The sequence below is a fragment of the Rhinoderma darwinii genome, chromosome 4 (genome assembly GCF_050947455.1).
Source record: "Rhinoderma darwinii isolate aRhiDar2 chromosome 4, aRhiDar2.hap1, whole genome shotgun sequence".
NCBI lineage: Eukaryota > Metazoa > Chordata > Amphibia > Anura > Rhinodermatidae > Rhinoderma > Rhinoderma darwinii.
Window position 1 is genome coordinate 156405794 of NC_134690.1, and position 25064 is coordinate 156430857.

General features: G+C 45.9%; 1 protein-coding gene across 1 annotated transcript in view; it reads left to right on the forward strand.

Moving 5' to 3' along the window:
• The window catches only part of LOC142760472 (putative cation-transporting ATPase 13A4), a 136278-nt gene that overhangs the window by 61527 nt on the left and 49687 nt on the right, over nt 1–25064 (forward strand). The window contains exons 14-20 of the mRNA XM_075863664.1: nt 6991–7052; nt 8250–8400; nt 9111–9197; nt 13554–13710; nt 20640–20757; nt 20867–20991; nt 22963–23126. Of these exons, the coding sequence (XP_075719779.1) occupies nt 6991–7052; nt 8250–8400; nt 9111–9197; nt 13554–13710; nt 20640–20757; nt 20867–20991; nt 22963–23126 (864 nt within the window). The remainder of the gene's footprint in view (nt 1–6990; nt 7053–8249; nt 8401–9110; nt 9198–13553; nt 13711–20639; nt 20758–20866; nt 20992–22962; nt 23127–25064) is intronic.

Consider the following 25064-nt stretch of genomic DNA (forward strand, 5'->3'; position numbering starts at 1 on the left):
ATTTTCACAAAAAATAAATCCTATCATAATCACACCACCCATCATCTCGCTGCAGATCATACAGTGACTACATTGCTGATTAGAGGCAGAGTGAACATTTACATTGAGTGACTCACCGGTGACGTCTCAGATTCTAGTTCTTTTTCTCCATCCGGTCCAGACCTCTATGATGACTTCTCCCGGTCACAGACCATTTCTGCAGTTTGCCGCTCACATGTTTTCAGCCTCTCACTTTACCAACATTTCTGCACCTATAAATAAATATAACGTTATCATTATACCACACACTATGCCCCTAAATATAATAGTGCCATACACTGCACCTCTAATTATAATAGCACCATACACCGTGTCACACACACACACACACACACACACACACACACACACACACACACAGACACACACACACACACACTGTGCCCCCTGTTGATAGTGCCTGCCATAGAGCCCCCTGTAGATAGTGCCCCCATATAGCCCACCCCTGTATATAGTGTCCCACAAATAACTCCCCCTATAGTGCTCTACAGATAGCCCACCCCTGTATATAGCCCCCCTGTAGATATAGCCTACCCCTGTATATAGTGCTCCACATATAGCCTACCCCTGTATATAGTGCTCCACATATAGTCCACCCCTGTATATAGTGTTTCACAGATAGCCCACCCCTGTATATAGCCCCCTTGTACATATAGTCCACCCCTGTATATAGTGCTCCACTAGATTATACAGGGGTGGTGTAATGGCAGGGGGTAGGGAGACGGACAAGTGAGCCCTAATCTACCCGCCACTCTGTCCCTGCCTACTTGCAACGACCCGCCCTAGGCGACGGGGTACAACTGGGCGGCGGTCCCTGCGCTCAGTAAGTGCACGACAAACACGACAAACATACAAAGGAACACAAGCAAGGAAAAGGGGCCGTTGCCCACGGCAACACCGTGAGCAACCAGAGTGGTGAACGAGCCGAGTCAAGCCAGGAGTGTGCGAGGTACAAAACGAAAAGCAGAAGAGTAGTCGGTAAGCCAGGGTCTGTATGGAGCAGGATCAAAAATAGCAGGAGCTGTAGCTTGGCCAGGAAACCACAAGGAAAGAAACACAAGCAATAACAAGCACCGAGGGACAGGAAGTGCAGGCTTAAATAGACCGAGGGCGGGAGCTAGCTGAGTCTGGCCAGGTTACGATAGGCTCTCCCACTCCTAAGCCTGCCAGCCTGAATGGTGGAAGCAGGAGTCAGTCTCAGGGATGTATTCTCAGGTGCTGACTGATTAGTTCTGGGAGTTAACCCCGAAGCTGTGCCTGGCAGATCCTTTACAGTACCCCCCTTTTATGAGGGGCCACCGGACCCTTTCTAAGTGGACCTGGCTTACTGGGGAAACGCAGGTGGAACCTCCTGACCAATACCCCAGCGTGAACATCCCGGGCGGGTACCCAAGTCCTCTCCTCGGGCCCGTATCCTCTCCAATGGACCAGGTACTGGAGGGAGCCTTGGACCATCTTGCTGTCCACAATCCTAGCCACCTCGAATTCCACCCCCTCCGGGGTGAGGATGGGAACAGGAGGTCTCCTCGAGGGAGCCAAGGACGGGGAGCAGCGTTTGAGGAGGGAGGCATGAAACACGTCGTGTATCCGAAAAGACGGGGGTAACTCCAGCCGGAAGGAGACAGGATTGAGGACCTCAATGACCTTATACGGTCCAATAAACCGGGGAGCAAACTTCTTGGACGGAACCTTGAGACGCAAGTTCCTAGACGACAACCACACCAGATCCCCGACCATAAACAGGGGGTTAGCAGAACGTCTTCTATCAGCCTGAGTTTTTTGTACGCTCTGGGACACCTCTAGGTTTTTCTGAACCTGGGCCCAGACTGTGCACAGTTCCCGATGAACGACCTCTACCTCAGGATTGTTGGAACTACCAGGTGAAACGGAGGAGAAACGTGGATTAAACCCAAAATTACAAAAAAAAGGAGAGACCCCTGACGAGTTACTGACCCGGTTATTAAGGGAAAATTCGGCGAGGGGAATGAAAGAGACCCAATCAAATTGACAGTCAGAGACAAAACACCTTAAGTATTGTTCTAGAGATTGATTAGTCCTCTCCGTTTGGCCATTGGTTTCAGGATGGAAGGCAGAGGAGAAGGACAGATCAATCCCCAACTTCATACAGAAGGCTCTCCAAAACAATGAAACAAATTGTACCCCTCTGTCCGAAACAATATTGACAGGGACCCCATGGAGACGCAGGATGTGTTTGACAAACAAGGTAGCCAACGTTTTGGCATTGGGTAGTTTCTTGAGGGGCACAAAGTGGCACATCTTACTGAAGCGGTCCACCACCACCCACACCACTGACTTGCCTTGGGATGGAGGCAAATCGGTGATAAAATCCATGGAGATATGTGTCCAAGGTCTCTGGGGAATGGGCAACGAATGCAGTAAGCCCGCTGGTCGGGACCTGGGAGTCTTTGACCTAGCACAAACCTCACAAGCGGCGACGTAGGCCTTAACGTCTTTAGGCAACCCAGGCCACCAATAATTTCTGGTAATGAGGTGTTTGGTACCCAGGGTGCCTGGATGGCCAGATAGTGCGGAGTCATGATTTTCCCTAAGTACCCTTAGCCGGAATTGCAGGGGAACAAACAGCTTGTTCTCAGGAAGGTTCCCCCTATAGTGCTCTACAGATAGCCCACCCCTGTATATAGCCCCCCTGTAGATATAGCCTACCCCTGTATATAGTGCTCCACATATAGCCTACCCCTGTATATAGTGCTCCACATATAGTCCACCCCTGTATATAGTGTTTCACAGATAGCCCACCCCTGTATATAGCCCCCTTGTACATATAGTCCACCCCTGTATATAGTGCTCCACTAGATTATACAGGGGTGGTGTAATGGCAGGGGGTAGGGAGACGGACAAGTGAGCCCTAATCTACCCGCCACTCTGTCCCTGCCTACTTGCAACGACCCGCCCTAGGCGACGGGGTACAACTGGGCGGCGGTCCCTGCGCTCAGTAAGTGCACGACAAACACGACAAACATACAAAGGAACACAAGCAAGGAAAAGGGGCCGTTGCCCACGGCAACACCGTGAGCAACCAGAGTGGTGAACGAGCCGAGTCAAGGCAGGAGTGTGCGAGGTACAAAACGAAAAGCAGAAGAGTAGTCGGTAAGCCAGGGTCTGTATGGAGCAGGATCAAAAATAGCAGGAGCTGTAGCTTGGCCAGGAAACCACAAGGAAAGAAACACAAGCAATAACAAGCACCGAGGGACAGGAAGTGCAGGCTTAAATAGACCGAGGGCGGGAGCTAGCTGAGTCTGGCCAGGTTACGATAGGCTCTCCCACTCCTAAGCCTGCCAGCCTGAATGGTGGAAGCAGGAGTCAGTCTCAGGGATGTATTCTCAGGTGCTGACTGATTAGTTCTGGGAGTTAACCCCGAAGCTGTGCCTGGCAGATCCTTTACAGGTGGGCTATCTGTGGAGCACTATATACAGGAGTGGACTATATGTACAAGGGGGCTATATACAGGGGTGGGCTTTCTGTGGAGCACTATAGGGGGAGCTATTTGTGGGATACTATATACAGGGGTGGGCTATATCTACAGGGGGACTATATAAAGGGGTAGGCTATATCTACAGGGGGACCATATCTACAGGGGGGACAATATCTACAGGGCTGGGCTATATACAGGGCTGGGCTATATACAGGGCTGGGCTATATACAGGGCTGGGCTATATACAGGGCTTGGCTATATACAGGGCTGGGCTATATCTACAGGGGGGCTATATCTACAGGGGGGCTATATCTACAGGGGGGCTATATCTACTGGGGGCTATCTATGGAGCACCATATACAGGGGTGGGCTATATCTACAGGGGGCTATATACTATATAGCCCCCCCTGTAACTATAGCCCACCCCTGTATATGGTGCTCCATAGATAGCCCATCCCAGTATATAGCTCCCCTGTAGATATAGCCCCCCTGTAGATATAGTCCCCCTGTAGATATAGCCCCCTGTAGATATAGTCCCCCTGTAGATATAGTCCCCCTGTATATAGCCCACCCCTGTAGATATAGTCCCCCTGTATATAGCCCATCCCCTGTAGATATAGTCCCCCTGTAGATAGACACCCCCCCCTGTAGATAAAGCCCCCCACGTGTATACAAAGTCCCCCCCCTGCAGATACAGCCACACTTTTATTACAATTGAAAAAATAAAAAAATAAACCTATTCAAACTCACCTTATTCCCGCTCCCACGCCGTCCGGCAGCCATGGAGACCTGCTCTCTTCTGCGCAGGTCTCCAGGGGGTTGAACGCAGCATCTATGAAAGGCGCTGATTGGCTGGGCAGGATGACTTTCCCTGTCAGTCAGTCAGCGCCTTTCATCGACAGAAGCGGCACTGGTACTAAAGGTACCAGTCGCTTCATTCGTGGAAAAGCACTGAATGGCCGGGCACGGAACGTGCCCGGTCATTCATTGCTTCTAATTGTACCTGTGTCCTTGCGACACAGGTACAATTATAGTGCAGGAGGAGGGGGCGCTGGCGCCCGGGGCACATGCCCCGCCTTCCCCCCCCCCTAGCTACGCCCCTGCCACAAGGTGTCAGAGGTGTCTGGTAGTTGGTTCTCCTACCAACGCCACATACAGATGTAGCAATCCTTATCTTGATAACTTGCTGCAGCGTGATAACTTATCACTAAAGCCATTAACTCCTTCCCACCGCAGCAATTTTTTTTTATTTTTTTTTCGCTTTTTCCGCCCCAAAAGTCACAACTTTTTTATCTTTCCGTCGATAAGGCCATATAAAGGCATGCTTTTTGCGGGACAAGTTGTAGTTTTCACGGCATGATTTATTGTACCATATAATGTACTGGGAAAATGGAAGAAAAATCTATGCAGGGTTGAATAGGAAAAAACACTGTAATTCCTCCATTGTTTTTTGGGGTTTCGATTTTCACCGTGCAATAAAAATGACTTGTTAAATTTCCTCTGTGAGTCTATGCAATTATACTATAACTTTTTTTTATTTTTCTGTCAATTGAGTTGTATGAGGGCTTATTTTTTTTCAGGGTGAGCAGTAGTTATGATTGGCATTATGTTGGGGTAGATGCGACTTTTTGATCACTTTTTATTCAATTTTTTTGTGGGAGGTGAGGTGACCAATAAACAGTGATTTCTGGACTTTATGATTATTTTTTACGGCGTCCACCATGCGGATTAAATAATGTTACATTGTAATAGTTCGGACTTTTACAGATGCGACAATACCAATTTTGTTTATTTTTTTTACATTACTTTAGTGGGAAAATGTTATTTTTCTAACCTCCAATATTATTTTTATAAAACTGTATTTAACTTTTTTTTTTAGCCAGCGATCGTCGGATCGCTTGCACAATATACTTCAATACTAAGGAGCTTAATAGGAGTACCAAGATGGCAGACCTGGGGGCCTTGACAACCATCGGCATCCCACTATTGCATCTTGTGGGCGATGGGACGTCAGGTGGTCTGCCCTCCTCTTTCTAATGTCTTAGATGTTGTGGTCGCTATTGACTGTGGCATCTTAGGGGTTAAACGAGTGGGATCCCGCTCGTTACATTAAAGTGTTGGCTGTATTTCACAGCCGACACCCACACAGTATGCAGCGTAAATGCCCCGAAATACGCCTGAAAACACTCGTGTGAACATACCCTTACCTGAACAATAGTTATCTTCGCTATGTTATGTCTATGGGAACTTTAACAAACTATCATGTGTGTAAATAGCCAAATCACTACAACTGTACTGATATTGATACTAGTCTGATTTGTTCAGATTAGGATCCAAAATCTATGCGTGCAAACCCAGACACTTTTCTTGAATATAATATGCAGTTTTCAAAATAATAGATTTTGTGTGTTTTATAGGGTATGTTCACACGGGCTATTTTCAGCCGTTTTTCAGTCAGTAAACGTCCCGAAAAACGGCTGAAAAATCGGAAGCAGAACACCTACAAACATTTGCCCATTGATTTCAATGGGAAATACGGCGTTCTGTTCCGACGGGGCGTTATTTTACGCCTTATTTTCAAATAACGGCGCGTAAAAAGATGTAAAAAGACGTAAAAAGAAGTGCATGTCACTTCTTGAGCCGTTTTTGGAGTTGTTTTTCATTGACTCAATAGAAAAATAGCTCCAGAAACGGCCGTACAAAACGCAGCAAAAAACCAAGTTGCTTAAAAAATGCCTGAAAATCATAGGCTGTTTTCCCTTGAAAACAGCTCCATATTTTCAGCCGTTTTTTGTTAAGCATGTGAACATACCCTTACAGTCTTTGTGTTTTTAATTTTTTAATTTGTGCTAATGAAATAAAATATTAACTATAATTGGTTGCTATGATGTACTAAAATTAATACTAGACTAGGAGAGCAAACATCATTAGGCAAAAACATATTGAAGGTTGCAATTTTCTAAACAAATTTAAATTATTGGGTGTTTTGCGGACATGACATGTCAGTCAGCCCTTTTAAGAATTGGTGAGGGTCTGAGAGCTAGACCTCTATTTAATTCATACAGGTTTTGGTGTAGATATTAAAAGACAAATGATCACGCATATGCAGCCACCTTTCTGTTAAAATCAATGAGAGTTAAAGGGGTTGTCCACTACCAGACAACTGATGATGACCTATCCACTGGATAGGTCATCAGTATATGATCGTTGGAGTTCGACACCCGGACCCCGCACCGATCAACTGCTCCGGCTGCCTCCGTGCATCGGACGTCCATGCCGGAAGCAGATGGCTCTGGCCACGGAATAGCGGCCGTGTTGCTGAACTGCAGCTCTGCTCCTATTCACTTGAATAGGAGCAGAGCTGCAGGACTCTAGCTCGGCCTCTATTCCGTGGCCAGAGCCAGTTTTCCGGTAGTGGACAACCCCTTTAAGAAGACCTATTTATTTGAGCACCATTTATCAACTATGCATGTATTACTTCTTTATAATTTATCTAGACAGGTACCTTAACTGAAGATGGGATGGAATTGTGGGGCATTGTTCCTTCAGATGAGAGAAGGTAAGTTTACACTATCAAATATTAATATACAGATGTAGCCATCTTTATGTTGACTTTTAATGCATTAAATACACATTGACAAGATCCTTTGTCTTGAGTTTTTCAATGACTTTCAATGGATTTTGGTGTGTGATATCAGGCTGCAGCAAGTTATCAAAGTAAAGATAAAGATGGCTACATGTGCTCAACTACATATGAGAGAAGGAAATAGAATTAATGGCAAAGAAGAGAAAAAGTCTATCCACAGAACTAAAACCCAAAACCTTCATTAGTATATATACATTTACAGATGTAGCCATCTTTATCTTGACCCTTAAATGGGATAGAAAAAGAGGCACGGCGCCCTATAGTGCAAAATAAAAGCGGGATGGAACAGGAGAGCAACTTGGTAATGAGAATATGCTCACCTTGATAAATGGACACTGGTAAGTGTCACAAAAGCATTACAGCTGCTGCCAGGTCCATAGCACAGCAAACGAGGTTTGTTGTCAATTTTAAGACTTGATAGAAAGAAAAGATAGGACCACAGGCGCTGCTTGTAGTAAACGATGAGTAATATGGAGGCTTAGACAGGCATCAAGGTAAAGACTTTATTGTCAGAGGCTACGCGTTTCAACACCGGACTGGTGTCTTCCGCCTGATGAAGACACCAGTCTGGTGTTGAAACGCGTAGCCTCTGACAATAAAGTCTTTACCTTGATGCCTGTCTAAGCCTCCATATTACTCATCGTTTACTACAAGCAGCGCCGGTGGTCCTATCTTTTCTTTTTATCTTGACCCTTAAACCATTAAATACACAGTGGCAAGAAACTTTAACTTGACTTTTTCAATAACTTTCCAATGGCTTTTGTCTTGTGATATCACACTGCAGCAAGTTATCAAGTCAAGATAAACTTTGCTACATCTGTACATTAGAGATGTGTTTCTTATTAGTAATGGCAATTCCCGCACTAGTCTTTTTAGTATGCAATTGGGTTAGCGTTGGAAAGAGTTTTGATCATTAAGATTTCTCTGAAAGAGATGTTGATTTCTAGGATGGCTAGAAAGGAGTAATTCTAATTTTCTTGTACATTGAGGTTAATATGGATATTATGCTAGCCAAGCAATATTCATCACTGATGTAGTGGAATTTCACTGTCTTACCTGCTTAGCTGTAAAAATCAATGTCTCTGTAATAAAACTTGCATTGTCTTGCAGCTTCCAGGAAGTATATTGCTTTACACCTGGCAGTAGCTTACCATGGAGTCCGCTGCTAGGCGCAATGGTCAGCTGTCATTCTCTGATTTTCCTGGATGGCATTATACAGGGAGACCCACTGGACCTCAAAATGTTCCAGGGTACAGGCTGGGTACGTTCTGTATAATTGAGAAGAATACATAAGAGAATATTAAGTTAAAGTTTCCTGATATGGAAACGACAAAGTATTTTGTACTTGCACTTTATATATCTACGGTAGCAAAGGAACCACCAGGTTGCAGCCTACTATCAGTTTAAATATAAAATAATACAGTTATAGACATTTGTAACAATGCTGTGAACCATAATTATAAAAATACCATTAAAAATGTAACTCCAACTAAAAACTAAATTTAAATTAATGGATGAAGCAGAGCAGACGTAACATGGTAGGTCAATGGTTGGTAATGCTGCCTTACAAACATTTCTGTAGCTCTGGACAAAGATTTAGTTTGCTTTGCTAGTTCTGTATCTAAATACCTTGGTCAAGGCAGAGTGGTTCGCCTTCTCTAGCACCTAACACCTAAGGCACATGTGAGTCCCGCCAGGACCCCTAGCTATTCCCTGCTTTTTATATGCAAGTAGGGCAACATCTGAATGGAGGGAACTGCTGCACTCATTGAACTTCACAATCAAGATCATTCTATAGAAGAGGCAAATTAAATTCAGCATTTAAACGTACCAAGAAACCCTGGTTAATGCTCAATGTCTTTGAAAATGAAGACACAATTAGATCTGGACAGGTTGCCAGTTAAGCGCATCATGATATGAAGTAAATATATGTGTAATATGTGCTCATTGTTTGATAATTTATACATTTAGGTTTTACAAGACACTGACGTGCAAAGCAATGAAGATGAAGACTCACACTCATATAAAATTGTTAAACCTGGACCAGATTCTGGAATGGTAAAATCTCCAAAATGTATTTTGTTGCATCAACAATGTTACTATAGTATGTATAGTATATGCTATATATCATAGAAAAAATGGGAAGTTGATTACTTTCAAATTTGATACAATACAAAATTATTGTTAATCAATTAGTTATTTGATCTACTATAACACTATATTACTATAATAATAATAATAATAATACTACATTACTATAATAATACCGCCAGGTTTAAAATTTGAGAGAATTCTCCACGTGCTTATTTCAACAATCCAGTTTTCCAGTTTAAGTGTCGCTAAATGCAGTCCGGCGGATCAGTTGGCAGACACACATGTCAAGATTGGGCAGCCCCTTTTTAGATAATGCCACAGTGCCCTCTGTAGATAATGCCACAGTGCCCTCTGTAGATAATGCCGCCACAGTGCCCTCTGTAGATAATGCCGCCACAGTGCCCTCTGTAGATAATACCGCCACAGTGCCCTCTGTAGATAATGCCTCCACAGTGCCCTCTGTAGATAATGCTGCCACAGTGCCCTCTGTAGATAATGCTGCCACAGTGCCCTCTGTAGATAATGCTGCCACAGTGCCCTCTGTAGATAATGCTGCCACAGTGCCCTCTGTGGATAATGCTGCCACAGTGCCCTCTGTAGATAATGCTGCCACAGTGCCCTCTGTAGATAATGCTGCCACAGTGCCCTCTGTAGATATGCTGCCACAGTGCCCTCTGTAGATATGCTGCCACAGCGCCCTCTGTAGATATGCTGCCACAGCACCCTCTGTAGATATGCTGCCACAGTGCCCTCTTTAGATATGCTGCCACAGTGCCCTCTGTAGATATGCTGCCACAGTGCCCTCTGTAGATATGCTGCCACAGTGCCCTTCTGTAGATATGCTGCCACACACCCCTCTATAGATATGCTGCCACACACCCCTCTGTAGATATGCTGCCACACACCCCTCTGTAGATATGCTGCCACACACCCCTCTGTAGATATGCTGCCACACACCCCTCAGCAGATTTGCTGCCACACACCCCTCTATAGATATGCTGCCACACACCCCTCTGTAGATATGCTGCCACACACCCCTCAGCAGATTTGCTGCCACACACCCCTCAGCAGATTTGCTGCCACACACCCCTCTGTATATATGCTGCCACACACCCCTCTGTAGATATGCTGCCACACACCCCTCTGTAGATATACTACGACACACCCCTCTGTAGATATGCTGCCACACACCCCTCTGTAGATATGCTGCCACACACCCCTCTGTAGATATGCTGCCACACACCCCTCTGTAGATATGCTGCCACACACCCCTCTGTAGATATGCTGCCACACACCCCTCTGTAGATATGCTGCCACACACCCCTCTGTAGATATGCTGCCACACACCCCTCTGTAGATATGCTGCCACACACCCCTCTGTAGATATGCTGCCACACACCCCTCTGTAGATATGCTGCCACACACCCCTCTGTAGATATTCTGCCACACACCCCTCTGTAGATATGCTGCCACAAACACCCCAAGTAGATAGCTCCATTGGCTCTCACTCTAGGAGTGGAATCCCCATCCAGAGCGTTGCCGACGCTTTGGCTGGGGATTCCTCTGCTGTTGGAGCCCCTGACATCACTGTCCATACACTGTGACGTCAGGGGATTCTCCTGGACGAGAATGTGATATCAGGGGCAACCCCAGAGCTGGACTCCCGGGCAGAGCGCTAGTAGGCTCTTCCTGGCACTCCAGCTGTGCTCCTGACATCACTGGGACTCCTGCTCTGGGGAAGACCCTGACATCACTGTCGATATATGGACAGCGATGTCAGGGAATTCCACAGAGTCCCGGAGCAGAGCCGATACTAGCGCTCTGCACGGGACTCCAGCTCTGGGGAAGCCCCAGACATTGCTGTCAATTTGAGGACAGCGATGTCAGGGGATTCCCCAGAGTCCCGGAGCAGAGCCTATATTAGCGCTCTGCACAGTACTCAGGCTCTGGGGAAGCCCCAGACATCGCTGTCAATATGAGGACAGCGATGTCAGGGGATTCCCTAGAGTCCCGGAGCAGAGCCTGTAGTAGCGCTCTGCTCGGGACTCCGCTCTGGGGAAGACCCTGACAACACTGTCCATATATGGACAGCGATGTCAGGGAATTCCGCAGAGTGCCGAAGCAGAGCCGATACTAGTGCTCTGCACGGGACTCCAGCTCTGGGGAAGCCCCAGACATCGCTGTCCATATGTGTACAGTGATGTCAGGGAATTCCACAGAGTCCCGGAGCAGAGCCTGTACTAGCGGCTCTGTATCCCGCGGGCCGCAGATGACTGCCCCAGGGGCCGCATGCGGCCCGCGGGCCGCGTGCTTGAGACCCCTGCTATACATACATATGTATGTGTATAAATATAGATATACACTAGTTCTTCTCAATGAATTAGAATATCATCAAAGAGGTAATTTATTTCAGTAATTCAATTCAAAAAGTGAAATTCATATATAATATAGATCCATTACACACAGAGTGATCTATTTCCAGCATTTTTTTCTTTTAATGTTGATGATTATGGCTAAGGGTATGTTCACACGCTGTGCTTTCAGGCGTATTTCGGGGCATTTACGCCTCGAAAAACGGCTGAAGAAAATGGAAGCTGAATTCAATTGCGATGTCTATTAACACTCTCGACACTTCGGTAAAGTTTCTGTGGGACGTACTCCCACAGCACAGCATGATCTCATGATCATCGCACCGCTTCCGTGCTTGAAAGGCGCTGATTGACGGGTCAAGTCATTCTGCCCTGCCAATCAGCGCCTTTGAACGACGCGTCGCTCAGCTCCAGCAGACCTGCTCAGAAGAGAGCAGATCTGCATTGCCACCGGACGGCGCGGGAACGGGATCATGGGGCGGTGCCGCTATCCTGAAGAGTCACATAGTCCTGCCTCCAAACCCACCTTTCCATGTTTGATTGATCGCACAATACACAATGGGGAGCTGTATGGCACTATACACAAGGGGGAGCTGTGTGGCACTATACATATGGGGGAGCTGTGTGGCACTATACACATGGGGGAGCTGTGTGGCACTATATACAAGGAGCTGTGTGGCACTACTAAGGGGGGGCTGTGTGGCACTATCTACAGGAGTCTGTGTGTGGCACTATATACTAAGGGGGGGGCTGTGCGGCACTATCTAATAAGGGGGGGGCTGTGTGTCACTATATATAAGGGAGGGGGCTGTGTGGCACTATATACAGTGGGAGCTGTATGGCGCTATATACAGGGGGGATTTTTGGCGATATCTAAAGGGGGGCTGTATGGCACTATCTGCAAGAGGTAGGTGGGGGCGCTATCTACAAGTGGGGTGTGACTCTGTCTATAGGCGGGGCTGTATAGCACTGTCTACAGGGGGGCTGTATGGCACATTCTTCAGGGGGCACTATCTATAAGGGGGGCTGATTGTGGCACCTGGGGGGGCAGTCAAGTGTTTGCTTTGGGGCCCAGTCTTTCCTAGTTACGTCCCTGCATGTGAACATACCCTTACTAGTGCAACCATTTCGAAAAATGTTAAAAATTTCCAGTTCACAAGAATGCCTTATGAGCGCAGATGGTAAAAATGAAAAACGAAGAATGGGCAGGCACACCGCCTATCTATGGAGTACAAAGTCTTTGCCCTAGAACAAACAGCTAAAGCTACCAGAGAAAGTAGGGCAAAGAAATTGCCATGCATCTCCAAAATTGTATCAAAACAGTAACAAAATGTTTTATTGACACCAAAAAGGAGAAGACAAACAAGTTAAAAACATTGTATACAAGAAGGCAAACAGTGAACCATAATAATATACACCGTAACGTGCGCAAAAGCCCAAAACTAGATCAGACCTTCCGGACACATGAATGGCCCTAATATGGATCCGACTTCAATACATGTGGTAATTCCTAAAATATGAGAAGATCATGAATAAATGTGACATACAATGCAAAAAGGCACATATCTAAAACATAAGAATAAGACAATCGATACAAGAAGGCAGAGGAGCGCACACTCAAAAAACACAGACCAGCCCATCATTTATGAGCGCAGATGGAGCACATCCTGTTGGCAGGGATGCATGTTCTTGACACTATTGCCAATTTAGTGCTGGCACTACGCTCCGTTTTTCTGAAGTATCGATTCCCTGAATGAAAAATAGGTAAGACCCTTTGACTGAAATTCTTTTAAATAACATTTCTCAATAAAGAATATAGTTAATACTACAGATATGTACTCCCCATAATCACTTTAAATACGGTAAGAAATCTAAATGGCTGCTGGTTTTAATGATCCGTTATGGTTACGATGGATCCATGTTGATTCATTTTGTAACATCTTGCAACCAGGTTCCAGTGGAAGGTGTAGCAATCCTGCATCAGTTTCCTTTCTCGTCCAGCCTACAGCGCATGTCAGTCATTGTGGAGGTCACAGGAGGCGATGAATTTCTCGTTTTTATGAAAGGAGCTCCAGAAATGGTAGAACAATTTTGTACACCAGAAACAGGTATTATTATGAGAACATATTTTATTAGGTTTATAGAAGATTGTTGTTCAAAGTTTTTTACAATGATTAGAAAATTGGAAATAAAAAATAATTTAGAATAAATAAAAATGTATTAGACTCTATTCACACTGGCATCATAGCTTTCATATCTTACAGGATCCTTGATGGATAGAATGGATTCCTTATTATATAGTATAATAAATTTAATAGAACCCTTGACCAGGTTTCCATTTTTTTATTTGACTGGATTAGGCATCATTTACACGAGCGTAATATACATGCGTGCGACGCACGTGCTTTTCACGCGTGTCGTACGCACCTATATTACTCTATGGGGCAGTGCAGACAGTCCGTGGGTTTTGTGCAGCGTGAGTGCGCTGCGTAAAACTCATGACATGTTCTATATTTCTGTGTTTTTCGCGCATCACGCACCCATTGAAGTCAAAGGGTGCACGAAAATCACGCAGCCGCGCATCATACACTGATGACACACGCAGCTGTTAAGTGCATTTTGCGCACGCAAAGCGCCACGTTTTTTTGCGTGCGCAAAACGCACGCGCTCGTGTAAATCAGGCCTTATTCTGACTTTAGAAAAACGTCGGAAACCTGACGAAAAAAAGAAACAATGCAAGTGTGAACAGAACCTTAGACTGGCAATAAGGCCTCATTCATAATTGCGTACTTGGACAGTATTTTGGATCAGTATTTGTAAGCCAAAACATGGAGGAGTTACAAATCTTTCCATTATAATTTTCTCTGTGTCAGATCCACCCCTGGTTTTGGCTTACAAATCCAGGCGCAAATTACTGGCCAACATACACAAGTGTTTATTAGGCCTAATAATAATTCTGTCTCAGGTTATTCTGACTTTGACTTTAATCCTGCTTTTTCATTATTAGCTAAATCAGAAATGAATTTTCTCATTCAGTTTGAGTCCACATGCAGTAGCGACTAATATTTTAAAATTGGTGTGAATATAACATTACAAAAAAGATCATTACATGACCATGGGATAACAGAGCTCGTCCAGTCAGTATGTTTAACATCCTACTACTCTTACCATGGCCCCCTTGTGAACCCAACTTACCCTTCCAGTAAACACACCGAGACATTAGGTTGGATAAATTCGGCCACAGCAGCCATTTTATTAACAAACATACATAAAATAACAATTATTTGTATAAATAAAAGCAATGAGAAAGGGGTGTCCTTGGAGCTACAAAATCTGGTGCCAAACTGCCCACCTATATAATATATATACCCCCAGCCATTTCCCCACAGGCTCAGGAGCATCATTATAAACCGCAGTTGGCTTGTCATGTATGTAAACGACTCCCCGGGAAAACCACTTAGCAGATGCCCAAAATAAGCCAGACCACTGAGCAATTGTATTATTTGGGAAGGACCATACCCACAATAAATCCACCCACACCAATTTACCACCAACTCAAAGGACCCCCGATCCGCCAACACAGCCACCCTGACTCCACCTCCAAGAATACCAACAGCCATTCTCCTGCGAAAAAAGAGAAAAGAGAGCAAAAACCGGAACCATACTGAGAAATGCAACACAAAATTAGGGAGGGAGGGAGGGACAAACTCCTATGCTGTCTGCCCAGTAATGGCGCTCAACTCCCGCGCTCACCTTCTATATAGCCCCTGTCACGGGGTGTGGACCCACAGTGGGATAGCGGCTGGCCAAACAGGTACAGTACGAAGGCTATAGTCCAGAAAGGGTACCTGAGGTAATGCAGAAAGTAGCAGTGATTCAGGCTGAACATAAGGCTCCGGCAGTAGACGGACACCCGGCGAGGTCTGACACAGTAGATGCAGCGGAAGACACAACTTGACTTCAACTCTAGACGGCTCAGAGGCACGGTAGCACAGAATACAGGGTACAGGCAGCAGTAACGGGTAACTCTGGGAACTGGAAAACACTAGGAGACCATTTGCAAGACAAACTTTAGGTACACAACAAAGCTCAGCCAATGATCAAGAGGGCAGAGCCCTTTTTATAGTCCAGCAGCATTCTGGACTGATTGCAGACTTCCTGCAATTGTGCGCACACTGGCCCTTTAAGGCCGTGCACACGCGGACGCGTGCCTCCTGTGTGAGACGCTCTCGGATCCAGGAAGTGAGTGCCAGCGTCTCACAGGAGGGAGACGCTGCAGAGAACTCACATGTCCATGGCCGCGGCCGTCGGAGGGTAAGTCAGAACGACGAGCTACGGCCATAGACGTAACAGTATCCCCCCTCCTACGGGGGCTCCTCTTGGGACAAGAGCGGGAGAGAAACTTCTTCACGAGGACAGGAGCATCGATGTTCTCCTCTGGCTCCCAAGACCTCTCTTCTGGACTGATTCCCCTCCAATCCACCAAATAAAACGTCCTTTCTCCCACTTTCTTGGTGGCTTGGATCTCCCTTACTTCGAAAGTCCCTGACGAGCCACAAGGAGCCACTGCGGAACTAGGAGTCTTGGAGTAGCGGTTCAGGACCAGGGGCTTCAGCAGGGAGTCATGGAGGAGTTAGGGATCTTGAGGGTAGAAGGCAGCCGAAGCTTGTAAGACACAGGGTTAATTTGTAGCAGAATCTCGAAGGGTCCGAGGAACCTGGGAGCAAATTTGCAAAACGGCACCCTCAGATGGATATTCCTGGAAGACAGCCAGACCTTCGTACCTGGAAGAAACTTAGGAGGCTCTCGTCTTCTAGTGTCTGCCTTTCTCTTCATGCGGTCCGCCGCCAGCAGAATAGAAGATCGAGTCTCTCCATAACTTCGAAGTGAACTGGACCCCTCGATCCGAGACAATATGCAGGGGCAAGCCGTGCAGATGGAAGATGTGTTGAAAGAAGAGGTCAGCCAGTCGAGCAGCAGAAGGCAGGCCAGTCAGGGGAACAAAATGAGCCATTTTGGAAAATTGATCCACTACCACGCAGATCACACTGCACCCAGCAGACGGAGGCAGATCCATGACAAAGTCCATCGCAACATGCCACCAGGGGGCATCGGGCACAGGTAGCGGCTGAAGCAGACCAGCTGGTCTGGAGTGGGCAACTTTATTTGCTGCGCATACCGTACAGGAGGAGACAAAGTCCATGACATCTTTGGGCAGCGTGGGCCACCAGAACTGACGGGCAATTAGGTCTCGGGCACCTGCGTGACCTGCCAGCTTGGAACTGTGACCCCAGCGAAGGATTCTTCCTCTGTCTGCCAGACGTACAAAAGTCCTTCCCGGAGGATTGTCTCTAACTTGCAGAGGGTTAACAGAGAAGATGCAGGAAGGATCAATATATTCTGTGGGGACTCCAGAGTGTCCTCTATCTCAAATGACCTAGACAAGGCATCGGCCCTCACATTCTTGTCGATAGTGGAGCTCGAACTGGAACCGGGCACAGAACAGCGACCACCTGGCTTGACGAGGATTCAGCCACTGAGACGTCTGAATATAGGTCAGGTTCTTGTGGTCCGTAAACACCAGGATAGGATGAGCTGCGCCTTCCAGTAGGTGTCCCCACTCCTGCAGAGCCAGCTTGATGGCCAGTAACTCCCGATCCCCAATCGAGTAGTTGCGTTCTGCGGAAGAAAACCGCTTAGAATAGTAGCCACATACCACAGTCTTGCCTTTCGAACCTCTCTGGAACAAAAGTGCACTAGCACCAACAGAGGAAGCGTCCACCTCTAATGAAAACTGTAGGGATACATCAGGGTGATGAAGAATAGAGGCTGACGTGAAGGCCTTTTTTAAGGTTTTAAATGCGGCTTCTGCTTCCGGAGTCCACACCTTGGCATTCATGCCCTTTTTACTGAGGGTAAAGATGGGAGCTGTCAATGAAGAGAAGTTGGGAATGAAAAGCCGGTAGAAGTTGGCGAATCCCAGGAAGCATTGTATGGCCCTTAAGCCTTGGGGACGTGGCCATTCCAGAACCGCCTTTACCTTCTCAGGGTCCATTTTGAGACTACGATCGGAGATGATATAGCCTAGGAAGGGTAGTGATTTTTTCTCAAACATCCACTTCTCCAGCTTGGCATAAAGATGATTCTCCCTTAATCGAAGCAACACCTGGCGGACATGATTCTGATGAGTTACTGGATCTGGGGAAAAAATCTAAATGTCATCGAGATATACCACAACACAAACATAGAGGAGATCATAAAAAATGTCATTGACAAATTCTTGAAACACCGCGGGGGCGTAACACAGGCCGAAGGGCATGACCAGGTATTCATAGTGACTATCACAAGTATTAAATGCAGTCTTCCACTCGTCACCCTGACGAATCTGGATTAGATTGTAGGCCCTCCGCAGGTCTAGTTTAGAAAAAAAATTTGCCCCCCGTATGCAGTCAAATAGTTGTGAAATCAAAGGCAATGGGTACCTGTTCTTCACCGTGATCTGGTTGAGGCCCCGGTAGTCAATGCAGGGTCGGATGGATCCATCTTGCTTCTTGACAAAGCAAAAACCCCTCTCCAGACTCTCCTTAATGTAGGCCGACATAGACTGAGTTTCAGGCAAGGAGAGAGGGTATACTCTACCGCGAGGAGGAGATGAATCAGGAACCAAGTCGATAGGACAATCATATGCTCAATGTGGTGGCAACATCTCTGCTTCCTTCTTGTTGAAGACATCTGCGAACAGAGAGTAACAAAGAGGCAACCCTGCTAATGACTGATGCCAAGGAGACTGATGGATATGCCCCAGACAGCGGTCGAGACACTTGGGACCCTAATGGAGAACTTCTCCAGAGTTCCAATCCAGGACTGGGGCATGCAAATGGTGCCAATGAAAACCCAGCAGCACGGGGTTGACGGCCTTGGGCAGGACAAACATGGAGATGAGCTCAGAGTGAAGAACCCCTACTAGTAGTCTCAACGGCTTGGTCACAGACAAAACATGATCAGGCAATGGCAGTCCACCTACCGAAGCAACGATCAACAACCTTTCCAGCAGAACAGTGGGCAACTGAAGGTGATCCACAAGGTCATGGCAGATGATATTGGTCGTAGAGCCATAGTCCAGGTGGGCAGAGATCGGATGGGAGCTATCGCCAGCGACGATGGTCACAGGAATGAACAGTTTGGAGGAGAGTTCTCTATTAAATGATGTGACGCCCAGGGTTGTCTCTCCAACCAAACCTAGGCGTTGGGGTTTTTGGCCTCTGGGGATACAGACGCACGACATGGCCAGCGAGGCCGCAATAAAGACAGTCCAGAAGTGCGCCTGCGCTTTTTCTCTTGAACGGACAGTTTAAGCCGATCCACCTGCATCGGAACCTCAGGTGAAGCAGTAGAAGAAGGCAAGAGGGGTTGCTGGAAGTTGGGCGCCAGTCTAGGAAGCCGTCTCTCCTGTCGAACCTCTTGAGATCTCTCTCTGAGCCTTATGTCCACTCAATTAGCAAGGAGAATCAGGTCGTCCAAGGCAGATGGAAGATCTCGAGCAGCAAGTTCGTCCTTAATCTCGGGCGATAGGCCTTGCCAGAAGGACGCTACCAAGGCCTCATTGTTCCAGGACAGTTCTCCTGCCAGGGTCCGGAACTGAATGGTGTATTCGCCCACGGATGTGTCCTCCTGGCGAAGGTTAAAGGCAGCAGTGGCTGCCGACGAGACTCATCCAGGCTCCCCGAATACAGTACGGAATAACCGCACTAACCCCTGGAAGTCTCGGGTCCCTGTCGTTCCCAGATTGGGTTCGCCCACGCCACGGCCTTACCGGCAAGTAAAGACATAATAAAGGCGATCCTGGCTCCGTCGGAAGGACATGCTCGGGCGTGCAGTGGGAAGTGGATATGGCATTGGTTCAGAAATCCCCTGCACGTACTTGCGTCTCCATGGAAACGAGGTGGCAATGGCAGCGAGAACCGAGGATCTGATCCGGCGCTGCCAGGAGGTGTAGCAGGAGCATCGTTCAGAGGAGCTGCAGTAGGAGCTGAGAAGGAAGCAGCTAGGGCCCCTAACTGCTGTGCTATGGAATCTACTGCCACAAGAAGTTGATCCTGTCGTGCTCGCAGATCCTGCAGGTCCGCATGCATGGCTTGGGAGGGTGACATACCCTTGAATTGTCCAGCGGGGTCCATGGCCTGAGCTTACTGTCACGGCGTGGAGTGTGGACCCACTGGGCCGTACTGCATAGTGGGATAGCGGCTGGTCAAACAGGTACAGTACAAAGTCTATAGTCCAGAAAGGGTACCTGAGGTAATGCAGACAGTAGTGGTGATTCAGGCTGAAGATAAGGCTCCGGCAGTAGACTGACACCCGGCGGGGTGTGACATAGTAGATTCAGCGGAAGACACAATTTGACTTCAACTCTAGACGGCTCAGAGGCACGGGATATAGGGTACAGGCAGCAGGAACGGGTAACAATGGGAACTGGAAAACACTAGGAGACCATTTGCAAGACAAACTTTAGGTACACAACAAAGCTCAGGCAATGATCAAGAGGGCAGAGCCCTTTTTATAGTCCAGCAGCATTCTGGACTGATTGCAGACTTCCTGCAATTGTGCGTGCACTGGTCCTTTAAGGCCGTGCACGCGCGGGAGCGCGCGCCCTGCAGGAGACCAGGAAGTGAGTGCCGGCGTCTCACAGGAGTGAGACGCCGCAGAGGACTCACATGTCCATGGCCGCACCGTCAGAGGGTAATTCAGAACGACGGGCCGAGGCCATAGACGTAACAGACCTTTAAGGCCACCTCTGTATTCTATCCCCTAGCTCACCCACATACTCCTCCCTATAAAATGTTATCCTTTCCTGTACCCCTGGTCATCCTGGCCTACCCCTTGGGCTTCCAGCCGGTGTCCAGCCATTACTATAATAGTAGCACAAAGATGAGGTATCATTGTCTACAAACAACGTGGGGTCTGTGACAGGGTGGATTAGTATAAGACATGTCAGATCTTTCTTGTCATTTAACTTACATTTTTTTTTCTTGTTGTGCAGTGCCATTAAATTTCCTCAAAGAACTTGAGCACTATACTTTACAAGGTTTCCGAGTGATTGCTCTGGCATATAAGAAATTAGCTACAAATAATTTCCAGATCATAGAAAGCTTGGAGAGGTACTGTACAGTAATGTAATGCATGTTACCATGACCTTGTGATGTTTGCCATAACTGAATATCATATTAGCGCATTATGATACCATTATATATCATCATTGTTTAATAGGGAAGAAGTAGAATCGGATTTACAGTTTCTTGGATTTCTCATAATGGAAAATAAACTCAAACCTGAGACAAAACCTGTACTGCAGGAACTTACAGAAGCAAAAATAAGGACTGTCATGATAACGGGTATGTTTGTACTCTACCTATACAGAAGTCCAATGAAGATATAGAAGTGGCTTGCCATTTCTTTTGAGTCATTCTACTGTAATATTACAAGGGGATGGAGCCAGGTGCAAAGCAATACTCCACTTTGTATATGAAATGATGGTTGTATGTAGAGTCACTATGCTGGGCCTTTGAAAGCTGTTATGAAGAATATATAGACATGTTGCCATAGCCAAAGAGGATATACATTGAACATAACATAGAACCAAAATATAAGGTCAATACATCACAGGTATGTTCTACACCGTGTTCCAAATTATTATGCATATTGGATTTAAGTGTCATAAACATTTAATTATTAGTTTTTCAATTAAACTCATGGATGGTATTGTGTCTTAGGGCTCTTTGGATCATTGTAATCAATCTCAGACACCTGTGATAATTAGTTTGCCAGGTGTGCCCAATCAAAGGAAAACTACTTAAGAAGGACGTTCCACATTATTAAGCAGGCCACAGGTTTCAAGCAATATGGGAAAGAAAAAGGATCTCTCTGCTGCCGAAAAGCGTGAAATAGTGCAATACCTTGGACAAGGTATGAAAACATTGGATATTTCAAGAAAACTTATGCGTGATCATCGTACTGTGAAAGATTTGTGGCTGATTCAGAGCACAGACGGGTTCGTTCAGATAAAGGCATAATGAGGAAGGTTTCTGCCAGACAAATTAATAGGATTAGGAGAGCAGCTGCTAAAATGCCATTGCAAAGCAGCAAACAGGTATTTGAAGCCACTGGTGCCTCTGGAGTCCCGCAAACCTCAAGGTGTAGGATCCTCCAGAGGTTTGCAAGTGTGCATAAAGCTATTATTCGGCCACCCCTAAACAATGCTCACAAGCAGAAACGGTTGCAGTGGGCTCAGAAATACATGAAGACTAATTTTCAAACCGTGTTGTTTACTGATGAGTGCCGTGCAACCCTGGATGGTCCAGATGGATGGAGAAGTGGATGGTTGGTGAATGGCCACCATGTTCCAACAAGGCTGCGACGTCAGCAAGGAGGTGGCGGAGTCATGTTTTGGGCTGGAATCACGGGGAGAGAGCTGGTAGGCCCCTTTAGGGTCCCTGACGGTGTGAAAATCACCTCTGCAAAGTACGTAGAGTTTATGACAGACCACTTTCTTCCGTGGTACAAAAAGAAGAACCGTGACTTCCGTAGCAAAATTATCTTCATGCATGACAATGCACCATCTCATGCTGCAAAGAATACCTATGTGTCATTGGCTGCTATGTGCATAAAAGGAGAGAAACTCACGGTGTGGTCCCCATGTTCCCCTAACCTCAACTTAATTTGAGAACCTTTGGAGCATCCTCTACAAAATATCTATGAGGGTGGGAGGCAGTTCACATCAAAACAGAAGCTCTGGGAGGCTATTCTGACATCCTGCAAAGATATTCAAGCAGAAACTGTCCAAATACTCACAAATTCAATGGATGCAAGAATTGTGACGGTGATATCAAAGAAGGGGTCCTATGTTAACATGTAACTTGGCCTGTTACGTTTTTTGATTGAAAGAGCTTTTGATTTCTGTAAATATGTCCTCCTGATGCTGCAAATTCAACAAATTACCATTTTAGTTCTCTTTACAACTTTTAAAATGTTTTGATCTCTGTTGTGCATAATAATTTAAAACAGTGCATTTTGAGTTTTTTGCTTCTAAAAAAAAATCTGTTATAATTAGGAGATTTGTTCAATAAAATTTGCATTATACTCCAACGGTTGATGGATTGAAGTTTATACTGACTGTCATTTGCATCGACTATTTAGGAAAATCAGTGAAAAATAACCTTTGCATAATAATTTGGGACACGGTGTATATAGCATCCAAAGCCAAACCAGTCTGTTTCCTTAGTATTTGGGTCAGCCGAGACACGGTCATAGCTAGGCAAGAGTGGGGGCAGGACAACATTGTTTTTATTGACTTGCGTTTTCTTTAGGTGACAATCTTCAGACTGCTTGCACTGTTGGGAAAGCTTGTGGGATGATACCTCCAGGCAGCAACTTGATTGTCATCGATGCCAATGCGCCAGATGAACGCTCCCCTGCATCAATTACTTGGGAAAGTAGTGAAGAAAAGTATGAAAATGGCCATGTACCAAAGGTATATTGCACTATTGTATTTTCTGACGTGTATGTACAGTGAAGGAAATAAGTATTTGATCCCTTGCTGATTTTGTAAGTTTGCCCACTGTCAAAGACATGAACAGTCTAGAATTTTTAGGCTAGGTTAATTTTACCAGTGAGAAATAGATTATATTTAAAAAAAAAAATGAAAATCACATAGTCAAAATTATATATATGTATTTGCATTGTGCACAGAGAAATACGTATTTGATCCCCTACCAACCATTAAGAGTTCAGCCTCCTCCAGACAAGTTACACGCTCCAAATCAACTTGGTGCCTGCATTAAAGACAGCTGTCTTAAATGGTCACCTGTATAAAAGACTCCTGTCCATAGACTCAATTAATCAGTCTGACTCTAACCTCTACAACATGGGCAAGACCAAAGCGCTTTCTAAGGATGTCAGGGACAAGATCATAGACCTGCACAAGGCTGGAAAGGGCTACAAAACCATAAGTAAGACGCTGGGTGAGAAGGAGACAACTGTTGGTGCAATAGTAAGAAAATGGAAGACATACAAAATGACTGTCAATCGACATCGATCTGGGGCTCCATGCAAAATCTCACCTCGTGGGGTATCCTTGATCCTGAGGAAGGTGAGAGCTCATCCGAAAACTACACGGGGGGAACTTGTTAATGATCTCAAGGCAGCTGGGACCACAGTCACCAAGAAAACCATTGGTAACACATTACGCCGTAATGGATTAAAATCCCGCAGTGCCCGCAAGGTCCCCCTGCTCAAGAAGGCACATGTACAGGCCCGTCTGAAGTTTTCAAATGAACATCTGGATGATTCTGAGAGTTATTGGGAGAGGGTGCTGTGGTCAGATGAGACTAAAATTGAGCTCTTTGGAATTAACTCAACTCGCCGTGTTTGGAGGAAGAGAAATGCTGCCTATGACCCAAAGAACAGCATCCCCACTGTCAAGCATGGAGGTGGAAACATTATGTTTTGGGGGTGTTTCTCTGCTAAGGGCACTGGACTACTTCACCGCATCAATGGGAGAATGGATGGAGCCATGTACCGTCAAATCCTGAGTGACAACCTCCTTCCCTCCACCAGGACATTAAAAATGGCTCGTGGCTGGGTCTTCCAGCACGACAATGACCCGAAACATACAGCCAAGGCAACAAAGGAGTGGCTCAAAAAGAAGCACATTAAGGTCATGGAGTGGCCTAGCCAGTCTCCAGACCTTAATCCCATCTAAAATTTATGGAGGGAGCTGAAGATCCGAGTTGCCAAGCGACAGCCTCGAAATCTTAATGATTTACAGATTATCTGCAAAGTGGAGTGGGCCCAAAATTCCATCTAACATGTGTGCAAACCTCATCATCAACTACAAAAAACGTCTGACTGCTGTGCTTGCCAGCAAGGGTTTTGCCACCAAGTATTAAGTCTTGTTTGCCAAAGGGATCAAATACTTATTTCTCTGTGCACAATGCAAATAAATATATATAATTTTGACTATGTGATTTTCTGTTTTTTTTTTAGGTAATCTATCTCTCACTGGTAAAATTAACCTAGACTAAAAATTCTAGACTGTTCATGTCTTTGACAGTGGGCAAACTTACAAAATCAGCAAGGGATCAAATACTTATTTCCTTCACTGTATGCAGGAGAGTAAAAATAACAATTGGGCAGTTAAATACCAGAGTCTAAATGATTACTATTATAATTATATTTAATGCAATGCTCTGATATATTTTTTAAAATCAATTGGCTTAGTCTTTTAGTCAAACTGACCATACATAAACTCTCTCAAGGTTATCTGCTGCTAGACTTCAAGGGCCATGTTGTGACTATGCTCCATTATTGTGGTAGAACCTTGGCCCGCCAGAAGATCTTCTAATCCTTCAGTCCAGCAGTCCCCAACCTTTTTTTTAACTAAGGACCAGTTTCATGTATGACAATATTT